The following is a 17,434-nucleotide window of genomic DNA, read 5'->3' on the forward strand; positions in this document are numbered from 1 at the left end:
AAAAAGACTGCCTCTATGCTTTGCAGACTGCAGGCTAGCCCCAACTCCATCTTGATTACTGTGGGGGCAAGGTATGACTCACCAAGCACCAACCAATCAAAACGCATTACCTGACGCTTTTCCTGTAGTTCAGACACTCATTTATTCAGGTAAAGGTACATTAACATGGATATAACAACGTTGTAGTTACTAACCAATTTTGTCCGATTCCTAATATAAATAAATAAATAAATAAATAATTTATACATAAGTGTTTCAATTGCTAATTCCGTTTAAATGATTAAATTAAATTTCTGTATATCTGTCATAATAAAGGTAAAAGATACGTGAAGATACTTCGGAACAAAACACGAATTGGACCATTGGAACATTCCTAGTATGGATAAAATTACAATTCGGAAGCTTTTACAAAATCCTGGAAGTTTCAAAAGTTACCCAATGCTTTTCAACATTGTACAAATCAGACACTTACATTGTATTTTGCAGGTTAATTTGTTCAAAATACTGCAGTTGGTTCGCGTTTGTTTAATTCCAATACAGAGTATTTTAAAGCTACTTTGTAAAGCAAATTACGAAAGGTATGGTTACTTTAAAATGTTTTATGACACCAGTTGCAATTTACGTTCTCTTCTAAGAACTATTTGGTAAAACAAAAAGATCGGATGTTCATGAATTTATTTACTCAATCTAAGTTTCAAAATCGTAAATTTAATTTCAATCAAAATGTCAATAATAGCTTCTGATTTTAGTAGCAGGACTTCAAGTCCGTCATAATACATATTATTTCAGCCGCCAACCAATTTTTTTTATTATAAGTGATGGCACGAACAAGTCGTGTACCTGGTGGCAAGAGACACGCTTGTCCATAATAGTTGCAGTGTCAGTCAAAGATTTAAGGGACACTGCCACTGCGCCCGCCACCCTGAGACAAAAGTTGACAAAGCCCATATATAGTGTTAATTATCCCTAATAGAATGCACAAAAACGTAAATATATTTTACCGATTTTGACGACAAAATAATGTCTTTCAACCGTGACCATGGGACCTGGAAAGGGCCCGAAACGTCGGTTTGTTTGAAAAAACAAATATACGCGATTTAAATCCGGTAAAATATGTAGTTTCATTTCCAATGTCTTTCAAATCAGACTGAAACATACGAACAATCATAGAAATTTGAAAAAAAAACATAATTAACTCTTTAATCGATCGATTACAGTAATGAAATAAATCGATCACATAACGATATAGATTTTTTTATAATATCTAGTGGCGATATGAACAAGTCGTGCGCCTGATGGTAAGCTACACGCCTGTCCATAACAGTTGCAGTGCCACTCAGAGCTTTAAATCGCAAAGATCTGAGGACTGCCACTGCGCCCGTCACCCTGAGACATACGTTGACAAGTCCCATGTGCCGGTTATTTCACGAGAAGCCTTACCCTTTAAAACAGTAATGCTCACATTACAGCTTGGCGGCAGAAATAGGTAAGATGGCAGCACTTCCCTGGATGAATTCTTTCACATAGAGCTCTACCGCTACTAAACATGTGTATACAATAAACGAGATGTAAATCTTCCTTTTCTCGACGGGCTTGGTTAAAAAGGACACTGATAATATATGTAAAAGAAATGAAAAAAGACTTTGTTGAATAAAAAAACAGTATGTTATAAACATATGTGTATCTCAGACTTCGTCGCCCAAATTATGTAATTCTCACCGCAGAGGCGGTTTCCAACCGGCTTTGGCCGCCTCGTTTTTGTTCCACGCGGCGAGCGATTCGGGCGGTTATTTTTAGGGCCTTTATAAATAGGAGTTAGCCTAAGAGGATTGCGAGTGAATGATACCAAAATGAAAGAAAAGCTGTTTATTTTACGATGAAGCGATAGGAACTAATCTGTGACAAGTAATTTGTATCATTGTGCCGTCCCGTACAACACTAAATTGATGTCATTCATTATTTTGAGGATGTATTTTATTTGTATCACAATTTATAACATGAAATATAGTATACCCTGTCAAGAGTATAAACTGTGAGGGCCAGAGATGGGAAGCGGGTTAAAACCCAATCAACCTGCCCGGGTTTTTATAAATTTCGATGTAAGAAATCTTTTTAAATGAAAAAGTGGCAACTCCACACAATATGTACCTATCTTGTAATCCTGTGGAATCTCACTACAAAGGATGCAATTACGATTCAATTTTTATGAATCAAATGCATTTCAAAAACCGATTCAATAGAAAAGCAAATCGGTTCGTCTAGATAAGAAAGCAATAAACATTTTGTAATAATATCATTAAATTTGAACAAAACTCGATTTAACACAAATATTTAGTTGTAAATAGTTTTTGCCCCCGATTTCGGGCGTTAATGGTTTTAACCCGATTTAAACCCGCCATTTGCAAAACGCCAGATTAAAACCCCGGAGCTTGCCCATATTGGGTGAGTGACCACGGGCTGATTCGAACGAAACACATCGAGTAATAATTCGACTTCAACTCATTACTTTAGTTAATACGTCTGAGCCAAGGAAAATTTTTTAGTTCAAAACTCGAACCTTTTAATTTCTTTTAGTCCATTCAGCCATTTTCATTCAAATTTCAATTTATTTCTTTGTGATACATAGGTTATAAGTGCGTTACAAGAATGCATTTTGAATCATAGTTGTGATCTGTGTTGCGGCTTTTAAAGTTTTCATACTTTTTATACTATACTTAACGTGGCCATTATTTTTTCCCTCAGATCGGAAAGCTCGTAAATTTATTATTGTTATAAAAATAAAACACATAAAAGTATATTTAATGAAAATTATAACAGAACTAAAAATGTTTAATGATCGAAAATTAAAAAAGAATTATTAATCGTGTGTGCTGGATTTATAAATATTTTTGTGTGCAGTGCGCTTGTCCTGTTTTGTCAAAACGGGGTATTGTTGTTTTTTGGACATTGTTACTTAGCAAAAATATTTATTTTGGGGACAGCGGGACATGAAGCTTAAAAGCAGGACTATCACGCTCAAAGCGGGACGTATGGTCACGTAAACTATACTCCTTCATTCTTGGTTAACAAGGTTTACTGTTACACATTTAGTTTTCTTTATTTACCTTATGAAGTCCATGGTTGTTTTTACGAACCCTGAGACAACTTTCTTGAAACTAATTTTCATAAAGTGAAAAATTTGGCAACTTTCCTCCAAAATAGGTGAGCAGTTATTTCGATCTTTGCAAAGTTTGCATGAAATCAATGATAAAATTTATTTGAACTTTGATTTTACGATTTTTGGTGAACTGCCAAAATATTTCAATGGTTCCATTCTCGTTGTGTTCGACTTAAAAGTCGTAGAAGACGAAAATTGTTTTCGTTGATAAAGTTTTATTTCATTTGTTTGCGTCAAAATTCTAATTTTGTTCGAAAATTATACTTTAGACGTTTCTGTTCTATATAACTACATTAGCACAAGAATGTCGAAGATGGGGATGCAATGAACAAGGATTTTAGGTCTTACAATATTTTTAGGACTCATACGGAACATTTTTTTTATGTTATCAAGTGACCAGATGAACGAGAACCAGTTGCAGTGTCACTCAGAGCTTTAAATCGCATAGATCTGAGGGGCGCATAAGTTACCCTGTGAAATAAGTTGACAAGATCCATGTGTCTGGCGGCAGAAATTGGTACAGTGGCAGTACTTCTCTGGACGAACCCCTTCACAAGGACCTCCATTGCTACTAAATACAATACTTTTATTCTTTTCACACATGCCCTCATATTATCTTCAACCCTTTTAAGAACATAATTCTCAATCTGATTTGAGAACGTTCTTCGTGGCCGTCCTCTTCCAATGATGCCCTGCACGTTAGCTTTTTACTATAGTTCGTTTATCTACATTCATTTCACTCACTACATTCATTTTTATCTGAATTGAATAAATTATTCAAAGTTGACTACATCTGATTTAAAACGCAGATATATCTGTCGTCTGCCCCGGACCCTCGTTAAGGCCTACAGAGTAGCAGCGGAGGCAACAGAACCACTAATTAAAAAGTTACGCGGCTGACTCCGACAGTCAATTTTAGGAGTTTTTGTCGGACTGCGTGTATGTCCCTTTAGTCCAGAAAGGATTTTCCTTAGGGTTGAAACAATTTTTTCTCAAATATGCTCGGAAATGTTTGCATTACTTTCAAAAAACGAACACGGAAAGTCTGTCATTTATGGACCGTGCGACTTCTACCCGGCCAATGCCTACAAAGTAAGTATGGAAATCCATTACAGTTAGCTACACTAAATTTTTGAATCTATCTTATAACAATGAAGTATGTATACAGGCAAAAGAAAAATTCATAAAGCCAACTGCCATGTGTTCGTAATTGCAAGAATTAAAAATACCTGTACCACTTATTTCTTTTTAAAAAGGTGGTAAAATAAACTAAAAGCTTTGATTTCCTTTATTATTTTTTCGTCTTTTTTGCATTTTCATCGTGAAAACGAATTCTAGTGAGAAGAGCGATAACGAAAATACAGTAATGGATAGATTCAAAACAAATAATTTTTTTAGCAATTGTCGTGAAATTTTACTTTATCTATTATAAATATTCTTCTCTTTACTCTTATATTGTTTCCTCAGATTGTTTGAGAAAAACTAGTGCTTATATGTATAGTCATAAGCCTCGGCGGGAACGGGGATTACTTGATTCGTAGTAATTCATACTCATCCAAAAATCCCTTACTTTCCGGCCTCTGCAATAATGTACTATTATTGCAGGTGTTATTTGGGATATGTAAGGATGGCACGATGTTTATTTTATTGAATATTCTGACGTTTTTACTACCATGAAATGTGAAAGTATTCCATTACAAAAAACAAAGAAAAATATCTCTGATCCAACTGTACTCGAACCAGCTGTTTGCCAAACCGAGACTACCGCTCTTACCATTTGAGTTAAAGACCTTGGTTTGGCAAACAGCGCTGGTATTTGTACTGGTGCTGGCATTTTTTTAAATAAAAAGTTAGTACGCATTTGACCTCCATCTCATCTGGTGGAAAGTGACGATGAGGTCGACAATGTAGCATGCACACCTAAATGATGCCTAATCACTCTCGCCTTGAAAAGGTGCAAGTTATAACTTTCGAGGAACAAGTTTGCAGGCAGTGAATTCCACTCCATAGCTGTTCGCCATATAAATCCTTGGAATATCCACAATATAGGGGAGGAATCGCAGCCTACGTACGCCTAATTAGTGAAGCAATGATGATGGAAAGGGGAAGGCGGTGTCAAACTATGCAATTCCATCGTACACTCTCCGTGAGATATCCTGTAGAATAACGATAAGCAGGCAACTTTACGGCGGTGTTCAAGGTTCAAGGTGGCAATTGTACAGCACGTACAATTTGTTATTTAAAATGATCAAATGTATGACTATTTCGGTAAACTAACAAGGAGTGATGATGAGAGGGTCTTATTTTACTTTTTTCACAGCTCTGAATGTCCGCGTAAATGTTAACAATTGAATATTTTCCCCACAGACTTGAAATGGTGACCTTTGACCTTAATTAACTCAAGTCACAAGTCGGAATTAAAAAATTGGGCTCCGTCACGACAAGTACAATTGTATTTTTTGTTTCTTTAAAATTCTATGCGTATCGGTTGAACAACGGTCTTGTTACTTCGTTCGTATATTGTAGAATATGAATGGATGTTGAGACAGCTTCGCTCACTGCGATTCGTTTTAATATATTAGTCACAGTAATGCTTACATTACTGCGTCCCGGTTTTCAAGGGTAAGGGTGTTGATGAAATTACAGGCACATAGGACTTGTCAACTTATGTCTCACGGTGACGGGCGCCGAGGCAGGACCCTCACATCTTTGCTATTCGCTTACTTACTATTCATCTCGTCACTTAATATAAAAAAAAAAATCTAAAACACAATCATAAATTTAGAAAAGTCCACGCAGTGACATCCCTGTTTGACTTTCACAATTGACCATCTAGTTCTGCAGGTGAATTGTTTACTTTTATTTCCGATTCGTTAAAGTTTAATTCACAGATTGTCTCACAAACATGAAGTAGACTCTTTAATATACAAGTTGTGATTAACAATTTCTGACAATGGGCTAAAATTATTTAATAATAATAGGAAATAATAATAAATCGCCAGAGCCAGACCACCATATTAATTATCTGGTAATTTAATTAATTCATTCGTTCTCCATAAAAATATTATTTTTCATCACATTTGCTCGTAAATAGTGCCGTAACATGCAGCAAAGTCGGCTGTAATGTGCTGAATTACACCCATGGGCTTTTTCATTATATTACCGCCATATGTTTGTAATGGATTTTTAAAAATTAAAAAGCACTGTACTTCTTTTATACGTTATGATTAAGCAAAAAGTTTTAATGCTCGAAAAATTGGAATTATTTCATATAACCCTGAAGTATAGAAAAACAATTAAACATTTGCTAAATTCAAATTCTGCAGCATTCTTGGTATTTTCAAATAATTTATTTTATATCTTTACCATCATGGCTGTATGCGTTTCTGTCTTTCATAACATTTTAGTTCGAGTTGTATTATCTATGGAAGAATAGATGGACACTGCCACTGCGCCCGTCATCCTGAGTGACAAGTCCCATGTGCCTGTAATTTCCTGGACGAACTTTTACAAGGAGCTCTGCTGCTACTTCCATGCGGCTTGGGAGCTTAACACACATCATTAAAATGATTTGCCTTCACCGAAAAAGTCAAAGCTTTAAATAACATCTTGCAAATAAATTCTCAAAAACTCAGAGATACAAACCCGGAATCCACGACCCTTTGTTTGAGAGGTGGTAGGTCACCATTAAGCTACCACTGCTTTTTCACAGTTCATCTAGTTAAAATCGTGAAACACACTGACAATACAGCGAGTTGTCGTCCATATTAATACACGGAATTACATCCGCCGTGCATCCACATAATTTGCATAATGAGCTGTGTCGACTCTTTGCCCCCGTCAACTACCACCGCATTAGAAGACACCAGTTGATGGCCACCGCGTGGTGCCGAACCGTAGCGCGCGCTAAATCACCCATACCGCGCTCCCTGTGCGCGCTCAACTCTCTCCTCGCCATCAACCCTGAATGCGACTTGTTTGCGGATGGATGGTCACTGTTATTGTTAAGATGCCTACGCTATTGCGAATGGTACTTAATCTTGTTGTGTTTATTAAGTTGTTATGTTAGTAATGTATCTTTAATTATTGTAATTGGTGTGTCCGTTATAATTAAAGTAAAAAATAAATAAATAAAATAAAATCCGACCCGACACGCACCCGACCCGCACCCGTTCCCTGTGTATTTCACGTGAAAATGTCTTTCAAGTACAGTCTAATTCCATAGTTCTAGTACTGTAGATCGATCGCTCACCGCGGTGGTGACTATCGTGAATGTATTTCGCCAAAAACGTGCATAACACTCGATGACAGCCATCCGTGTTTGCCTCGTCGCCGTCCTTTGCGTAATTCCACTTGCGACGGAAGGTGTTGACGCGGGCTTTGTTACCGGTGTTTGTTCAAAACACGTTGTCACGTCGGACGTGACGTGTTGGCAGCCGCGAAAATAATAGATTAGGGATGTAAAGATAGAACATTTTTATTTAATCTTTGGTGAATATTATGAGTAACAAAAACGTAATAATTACACAAATCATGAAGTATGTTTGAGAATTTAGTTTCGCTGTATTTGTAAATTGCTTTGTTTACAAAATGACGAATGAAATGGCGCCTGATAAAAAACCCGAAACTTCCTTCCTTCTAATACTAAAAGAGACGAAGTATACTTATTACATATTGACCTGACTGAAGCTTTAATTTTTTTTCCATGTTTACAGGAGGTTGAAGCAAGGTACATTAATCATAAAAGTGTTATCTTTGATCAAAAATAATGGCAGTCAACGATAATGTTTACACGTTACGTAATTCTATTTTCGAACTTGAATACTTAATTTGCAAATTGCAATTTACAAACTAGGCATACGCTTGAGTCTGAAAGATAACTTTAGACAAATTAACACTCACAGAAGCGTTTTAATACACTTGTAATTAAGGCTATCAAAGCGACAGTGGCGTAACTCCATATAATGCATATAGAAGATGAGAGATTTTTTTAAATATTTTTATTTCTTAATGGAAGTTAATTTCATAAATTATCAAAAGATATGGTTCAAAAACTCGTTTTTTACTAATTTAGTAATATAGTCTTACGAGGTTGTTACTATTTTACAAATAAACTTGTATATATTAATCATATGTGACCAATATATAATAATATTTTTTTATATATGAATATAGCATCTAAATATATAATAATTATGTACTTTAGCATCATTTTAATGAATACTGTAGAAATAAAAATGAGTTAGAACCCTTGTGCGCTGATAGCCTCAATTATAATAATGTGATTTATATTAAGAATTGTAATTTTAAACACTAAATATATGTAATTATAAGTGAATAGCGACATCTCAAGCCAGGGTTGGTAGCTGTAAAGGTATCTAACTGGGTAACGAAATACCTTCATAGATGTCTCATAGATGGCACTACGGCTAAAAAGTCGTTGAAAACCAAATACAAAGAACCAATAAGAAGCACGTAGAAAAATTTGTAAGGTCCGCTGGTTCGTTCCGTGGCGTAGTTGGCATAGCGTCTGGCACGGTAAGCTAGAAGACGTCGATTCGAATCCGGCCGGATCGAAGGAATTTATTCTGAGTGGTCGATTTTTATATCAATAATTATAACAAACTAGTGGAGTGATTTCACAAAAAAATAATTGAATAACTTCATTGTAATTTTGTTATCAAAACTTGTGACATAGATATAACATTAGTAGCAGCAGAGCTCCTTGTGAATGGTTTCGTGTAGGGAAGTACTGCCACCTTACCTATTTCTGCCGCCAAGCAGTAATGTGAGCATTACTGCGTTCCGGTTTAGAAGGGTAAGGTTGCTGGTGAAATTACAGGTACATGGGACTTGTCAACTTATGTCTCAGGGTATCGGGCGCAGTGGCTGTGCCCCTCAGATCTCTATAATTTACAGCTCTGAGTGGCATTGCAACTGTTATGGACAGGCGTGTCGCTTACCACCATTCATATGACGTGTTCGTTCCGTCGCTTATTATTATAAAAAAAATACGACTAACAAAAATAAACTGCCTGTTCTTGACAGTCGTTTTCATAATGTCACAAATTTTACGCTTCGATATTCATAATTTGTTATTAACGAGATTTATAAGTACTTACTGTGAAACAAAAACTTTATAATTAAGGTTATTATACAACTTCTGCGTACTTGGATGACAAAAATTCGTGGCAGCGGCTCATCTAGTTTTCTCAGATTGTTTCAAAATAAATATAGTACGTGATAAATGAACATTATGTCTATTTACAAAGAGCAACCCGTAGATTTTCTTACTTATCCTGCTCAGGGGAATCTGGCTTACGAATGAGCAGTAGAGTTTAATCAATATTACGATTTCATGGGTAATTTGCTTACCTATGAAATAGAAAAAATTCTGATTTATATAATTAACAAAAGATAAGATATATACATTTTTTAATGACGTAAATCCTCCACTGTTCCCTGTCTTTGGTGTTTTCCTACCACTCGTTCTCAAACCCATCAAAATCGTCTCGCCAACGAATTCTCGGCCGTCCCCGCTTTCCGTCCTCGAGTACTCAAGTTCTCATCCACTTCTCGGGTACCATTCGATTAATGTGGTCCGCCCAATACTATTTGGACCGGGCTGTTTTACACCTCATGTGGGCAATACCAGTCATCGAACGTAGAATTGTATTGTGCATAAGATAAAACATTATAAGGGTGCGTATAAGTCGCGAACGCGCTACACGCGCGCTGCACGCGTGCTGCATTAAATACATGTTAATACATGTGGGGCGCGAGCAGCTCACGAATGGCACGCGAATAGATCGCACAAAGACAGGAAACGACCACACGACAAACCAAAAACATCGACAGAGGCCTAAAAGACTGGACCTCAGAAGCGCTAAACACAGAGGTTTGGAGAGCAGAATAGACTTAAAATAAATTATCGACGTTGGAAATTTGAAATATCGTAAGGAATGTTTTGTCTTAATGGAAAATGTTCCTTACTACAACATGTCGCTTACGACATTTAAAAATTCGATACGTCGACGAAATTATTACCTTTATATCGTCGTAAGGGACATTTTGTCGTAATGGAAAATGACCTTACGACAAAATGTCTCTTCGGACATTTCAAATTACCACCATCGATATAATAAACCTATCTATGCATTTGTTTTTATCTTGTTAGCATCGTGGAATTATAACAAATTGCTTTGTTACAGTCTTCTATCGCGTAAATGAGTACGTGGGAAGACTGACAGGGTGTTTAAGACAAGTTGATGATACGTCTATAGATAACGCATAAGTAGTTAGTTACGTGGGGTTAGAGTAAACTATTCTACCACCGCGTAGTAAAGATAGATAGGCAAATAACTCAATGTTATGCTGACGCGGTAGGTGGTGCAAGTTAGGAACTAAAACAGTCACTAATTCCAAAATATTTATAATAATAATGTGGTGGAAATCACTATTATTAACCTGATCTCAAATTAGAAAATCCCCAGATCAGTTCCATAGTAAAATTGAAGATGTACACTGATTATGGTGTGAAAATACGATTCGTAAAAATTTTCACAACAGAAAAAAAAACACAAACTTACCTCGAAATTTTACAAGAAAACCGCTGTATTCAATAGGTAGTTTATATATCCCAATCATTGACTTACAATTATATGGACGTCGGGTCCGCGCTAAAAAGTGTCCGAACTTATAGGGCGTTAAAATCGTATACAGAGCGTTATTCACGCTTTAGTCTTCGTTTGTTCCACTGACAGCGAAGCAAGCAAAATTAGACAGTACTGCGATGACATTACAATTTAAATTCAACGTTTTAGCTTTTTCATATTCCTAGAAATGTCACTACGTTTAAATAGGTTGACTTGGGACATTTTTTTCGTGGTTTTTGTATTAGATCCGTCGTTCATTTATTTGTAAGTCAATGATACCAATGATTTTTTTTATATCAACTGAACTAAATCTAACACGTATAGTATACGATACACATTTTTCTAATGGTTTTAATTTCGTTTGTAAAAAAATACAGTCCCTATCGCTCGAATCTTATTTTAGTTTAAATACAAGCTTTTATTGTAACTCACTTCTATAATTTAATTTATTTACTAATAAATAAATGTAATTAATACTCGTCTGTGCTTTGAGCCATGTTATGTGGCGTATAGTTGCATGCTTACCGGCATAGTTTGACTGCCGTGCAGACTGGTGATGGCTGCTTGCGCTTCTTGATGCGAGCTGTACTTCACAAACGCGCAGCCTGTAACAAACCAACGTAAACATTTACTGATTGTAATCATAGAATAATAACAATAATAACATTTTCTTAAAATGATAAGAGATAGCCGAGACCCGCCGATCTGTTTGCTAGTTTCACCGAACTTCACGTCCTGGGAGCTCGGTGAACTTAGCAGTAATCGTATAGTAATTTCATTCATTCTTTTATTTTTTTTATCTGTAATTTTTGTACTAATAGTAGAATAGATAAATTTGTAAGTGTATTAACAAAATTGACTGCAAATTATATGCAATCATCGAGTATATAACCAGAAATAGAGACGAATCACTGGCACGTCATCAGGCAAATGGGCCTTATATCACTTAGAAATATCAACTCTCGTTTGCGCTGAAATCACAAATTAGAAAGCTGAAATAGTACAGCGCCAACAACTGACCTGTGTCTACGTCTCCGTATATACCAAAAATATTCTGTATTTATTGTAATAAAGATAATACTCTAACAATGGGGGGCTGTTCCTTTCGGTGGTGTGGGAAAAACAGCAAAACATCTAATTAGACATTTCATCGGTAATTAAATATTAAATACGTAATTTTTCAAGTTTCGTCTATTATAGGAAAGCTCAAGTTAAACTGGTCCATTTGAAGTGTGATTTGGCAGAATAGTTTTCAAAGAAATTAAATGATATTTCTCTATTTCTGGTTATATACTCGATATATGCAATATATGTTTTTTTTTCTATAGTCATTTATGTGTCTTGTTACGATAGGCCGGGTATTTTACATGTCTGAGAAAAATCTTATGCTATTTAAAATGTAATTGAACAACTTATTGGCTACGTTAATACAATGTACTGACGGCAGCATATTAAGCTAAATATTGACGGATCTTGTTCCGTTGTTCGGAAGGCGACATACAAATAAAAGTGTTTAGCATGATGTATTGTTGATTATACGTATAGTTCATTGACTTACAATTATATGGACGTCGGGTCCGCGCTAAAAAGTGTCCGCACTTGTAAGGCGCTAAAATCGTATACAGAGCGCCAAACTCCGCTTTAGTCTTCATTTGTTCGACTGACAGCGCGATACTGCGATGACATTACAATTTAAATTTCGAATAGGTTGACTTGGGACATTTTTTTCGTGGTTTCTGTATTAGACCCGTCGTCCATTTATTTGTAAGTCAATGGTATAGTTCGAATTTTACATTGGGTACTATATAGTCCGGATTTTAAGTGACAAATCTTTAACTTTTTTTGACTAATTTTTGACATTTGTATAATTATTCGTAGCAGTAGAGCTTGTGAAAAAGTTAGTTCAGGCTGCCACCTTACCTATTTCCGCCGCCAAGTTGTGACGTCAGCATTACTGTGTTCCGGTTTTGAAGGGAAAGGGTGCTGGTGAAATTACAGGCACAGTGGTAGTAAGTAGTGACGGGCGCAGTGGTAGTGCCCCTCAGATCTTTGCAATTTAAAGCTCTGAGTGGCACTGTAACTGTTATGGACAGGCGTGTAGCTTGCCATCACGCGCACGACTTGTTCGAACCGTCACTTCATGTTATAAAAAAATACTCTGACGTTATTAAAATATTATATAATTTGACGACCTCAGTCGTCGAGAGGCTTGCACACCGGTTTACATGGTGTCGCCATTTCTGGGGTCCCGGGTTCGATCCCCGGTCGGGTCAATGTAGAAACTAACTTTTCTATATTATCTTGGGTCTGAGTGTATGTGGTACCGTCGTTGTTTCCGATTTCCATAACACAAGTGCTTTATGTACTTACGTTGGGATCAGAGCAACGTATGTCATGTTGTCCAATATTTATTTATTTTGCAATCTAGTTATAAATATTATCATTAAAACTGGCCAAAATAACTATCACATCAAATTATCCAACTATCGAATTAATCAACTATACATATAATAAAATAATAACCTGCCTCCGTGGCCGAACGGTTCCCATGCCACGCAGAGGTCCCAGGTTCGATTCCCGGGCCGGGAGAAATATTTGTATGGCCTACATTTATTTGTCTCGTGAGTTTGGGTGTAATTTGTTGTTGTCTATGTGTATGTCCATGGCACCCGCGACACAAGGTTTCTTTAATGCGGGCCTATGTTGAGTGTGTGCGTTATTATTATTATTATAATCACTGATTTATTATTAAAAAACATATTATACCGTTAGGTACGTAGAAGCCCGTGTCAATAAATGTATAATGTGCCTTCAATATATGTATGTAAAGTTATAAGAACCAATATAAAAAGAAACAAAAGACTAAAGACGTGGCTTAATAGGTAGACAGAAACAGCGGGCTTTACACAGGCACTCTTTCGCGCGTGATACGGCAATCGTGAGCAAGGAAATGGGAAAGACTGCGCGATTGCACCCATGCGTCGCGCGCGCATTCGTGCGTTCCAAGATTGCCTTTTACACCGACGGACGCTCTTCTGTTGTAATAAAAATGAACACGAGCAATCGCGCGCGGAAGGACTTTAGCTTAAAAAAATTTAAACATATAATCGCGGACGATTGCGCGTGCAGGTTTTCCCGCGCGCAATTCTGCACGCTACCGTGTAAATGTAATGTAAATTATAACGAAGCAAACCTTGGAAAGAACATTCAATATTGCGTTGAAGAAAATAGCGATGGCGAAATGTGGAAGTTTGCGAATTAGGAAGGATTAAAAGACAAAGTAAGGTTAGTCCCTTAGCTTTGACGCAGAATAAAAGTGACGCAAATGATTTCGGGTTAAATAAAAAGGCTATCTTTTTTCTAAAAGCCCAAAACAACGCGCGAATGAAAGGAAAATCTTAAACATGGCCGCGGTGGGATTATCGCTCAATTTTTAATAACAAGCTGTCAGGGCGCAGTGGTAGTCGGCAGCCGTATCAATCTTGGCTCCCACAGGTGGAAGGGAGAGGGGTTAAGGCAGCGGGATTGCGGTGGTTGATAATATATAATAAAATTTATTATTATTAAAATATATTACCGTTATAATTATTAATATAAAGATCGAACACTCAGAAAAAACACTCAGAAAATATTTTCATTTTTAAAGTAATTTCACAAAAAATAATTGAATATCAATTCAATAAAAAATTAATTAATACAGTGAATAGCGACATCTCTCGCCAGGACTGGTAGCTGTAAAGGTACTAACTGGGTGATAAATCTGTCAAAGATTTCTCGTAGATGGCGCTACGACTAAAAAGTCGTTGAAAAACCAAGTACAAAGACACGACGCAAGCACATATAAAAATTCGTGAGGTCCGTTGGTCCGTTCCGTGGCTTAGTTGGTGTAGCGTCTGGCACGGTATGCAAGAAGACGTCGGTTCGAATCCGACCGGATCGAAGGAATTTTTTCTGAGTGTTCGATCTTTGTATTAATAATTATAACAAACTAGTGGAGTAATTTCACAAAAAATAATTGAATATCAATTCAATAAAATTTAATTAATATATTACCGTCTTTATACAATAAAGCAGTATTGCAGAATGTTACGTCAAATTTTTTTTTTGTCGCAATAAGTTGGGTTCCTCATGATAAACTTTCGCTTGTTCTTCTCATCTCTGTAAACTTAATTCAAAATTGTAGTGTACTGTGTGACGGTGTGACCTCCTTACATCGTCATCCCACCTTTTTATCGCCTTTCTCCGGTTCCTGGACAGTCGCATTTAAATTTAAATTTTTAATTGTTCCATTCTTTCGCCTCGCATTCTGATTCTGTTTCGTTCCACCGTCACTTCCTGCTCGATCGCGACAGCGTACGGAGCTGTTTAAATTTAATCGCGTCTAATCTTGATTCCTTTACTAAGTTTATAATCATTGTAATCTAAATCATGTGCCAATTTTAATAAGTTTATAACCACTACAGCCTTTATCATGTACCTATGAATACGTATCTGCAATTCAGTATAACTCGGCCCTTTTAGGGTAAGTGTATACTTAATATCTAAATATCCATCAAGTTAGGGAGTGTTTTGTAATAGTGTACCTGTTTTTTATATATACATTTTATTGTTACAGGCTTCTTTGCTACCTTTTCGTCTCTTTAACCGACTTTAAATAAATTTGTGGACCTGAAGTTTTCTGTTTTACTGCCGTGAACCTGATCACGGCTTGTTAGGGTGACAAGCCTTTCAACTGGAATATTGCGTTGTAGTATAAAGGCTGCGATATATATTTGTAAAGAAAATGTTAATTAAATATGACATATGGACAAAACAGGTTTACAATACGTATATATTGACAATCTTTTGAAAACGTGTAAAGTCCTTGACTCGCCTGCCTGACACGTGGCTTGCAGTGGATTGTACAATAATTCTGCTATTTTATATATCTGTCAATTTCTCTGTTCTTATATTGTTTACGTGTATATGGTAACATTAAATGATGACGTCGTTCCTTGTCTAAATGGTTTTATTGAATGTCAGGCTGTTTCACCAGCATTATATTCAATTATTGTTTTTGTGAAATTACTCAACTAGCTTCTTATAATTATTAAACAAAAATTAACGCACACTTAGAAAAAAATCACTTCGACCCGGTTGGATTCGAACCAACGTTTCCTAGCAAACCGTGCCAGAATCTATGTCAACTAAGACACGGAACGAACTAACGGACCTCACGAATTTTTGCCATGTGATTGTTGCAGATCTATGAAAGTTTTTCTCACTTTTACAGCTACCAGCCGCTGGCTATATATATTTTTTATGACACTAAGTGATAGGACGAGCAAGTCGTGCGCCTGACGGTAAACACGCCTGTCCATAACAGTGCGACTCAGAGCTTTAACTCGCAATGATCTGAGGTGCACTGCCTCTGCGCCCATCACCCTGAGACATAAGTTGACAAGTCCCATGTGTCTGTAATTCAACGTAACGCTATTGTTTAGAGTTACTGAAAAAAACAATTTCTAGGAAGTAGTAAGTAACTCTTATTTATAGCGAGAATAATAAATAATAAAGTCAGTCGATTTCAGCGCCTCTAGATGTATATACACAAAATGGCGTTCGTAGTAGCCCCGCCCGCGCCCTTCTCGCGTAATGACAACTGATGGAACCTTCTTACGAGAACAAGATTATACAAATCCGACGACTTACGTCTACGACTGAAGAAGTTATCGCTATTGTAACATATTGTTTTGTATATTATGTACTGTACATTATCAATGCAAACACCTTCACCAATTATTCCCACTGTTTTGTATCCCTTTTAAGGATGCCGATGTGGATTCTGAACTTGACACTGTGAGTACAATAACAATGGCTTGCCAATATACTTCGCTAATAATTATAATAGACATACGAAAAATATCCATTTATTCTCTGAAAACAACAAAATAGACAATTTTAATTTAAGAAATAAACATAAATTGGCACTTCCACAATTTAGATTGCATGAGATTAGATTAATAATAAAATATCAGATGAAGTAACCCAACTGTCAGAGAAGAAATTTAAAAACTAAATTAAAAATGTGCTGTTAATAAAGAGTTACAGCAGTGTTACTGACTGTATTCAGGATAAAGATGCTAGGTACTTATTTTAACACTCATATAGCAGTAACAGTAATGACAACGGGTAAGTGTAAATTTTTTTTATTTTTTTTAACAAAAAACAAGAAGTGATTTTTGTTGTTGTTGTAATCAATTTCACGATTTCAAGCGTACTTTGTTTATCTATGATATAAAGATATTTTGAGTTTGAGTTTCAATATAAAACGAAATAAAGCCCAAGTCCCTAGCGATACGTCCAATTATAATCCAGTTTTACGCTCTCTTCAACAAAAATAAAAACATACGTGAGTTCTATCTGGTAAGTACCCTCGTAACTTCTTATTGGTTCAGCATTGAATTCGGCAAAAACCGCCTCGAAAGGTAAAAACTCTATTGGGAAAATTGTGGCGACTATTTTATCTTTCGCGGAGCTCTCTACGGCAGAGTACGATTATGCTCGACTGGCTTTTATTCGTATTGTCCTTTGTTCAACTGGATAAAAGACCATAGCGAAACGTTTTCCGAAAAAGGCGCCT

At 36.3% G+C, this 17,434-nt stretch overlaps 1 protein-coding gene across 6 annotated transcripts in view; it reads right to left on the minus strand.

The window, feature by feature from the left end:
- Nucleotides 1-17,434, minus strand: part of LOC113227103 (CUGBP Elav-like family member 4) — a 449,761-nt gene that overhangs the window by 74,654 nt on the left and 357,673 nt on the right. For all 6 annotated transcript variants that reach the window (XM_026459975.1, XM_026459979.1, XM_026459977.1 and 3 more), the window contains exon 5: nucleotides 11,338-11,417. In XM_026459975.1, coding sequence (XP_026315760.1) covers nucleotides 11,338-11,417 — 80 coding nt within the window. The remainder of the gene's footprint in view (nucleotides 1-11,337; nucleotides 11,418-17,434) is intronic.

The sequence above is a fragment of the Hyposmocoma kahamanoa genome, unplaced genomic scaffold (genome assembly GCF_003589595.1).
Source record: "Hyposmocoma kahamanoa isolate Upper Pololo Valley unplaced genomic scaffold, ASM358959v1 202, whole genome shotgun sequence".
NCBI lineage: Eukaryota > Metazoa > Arthropoda > Insecta > Lepidoptera > Cosmopterigidae > Hyposmocoma > Hyposmocoma kahamanoa.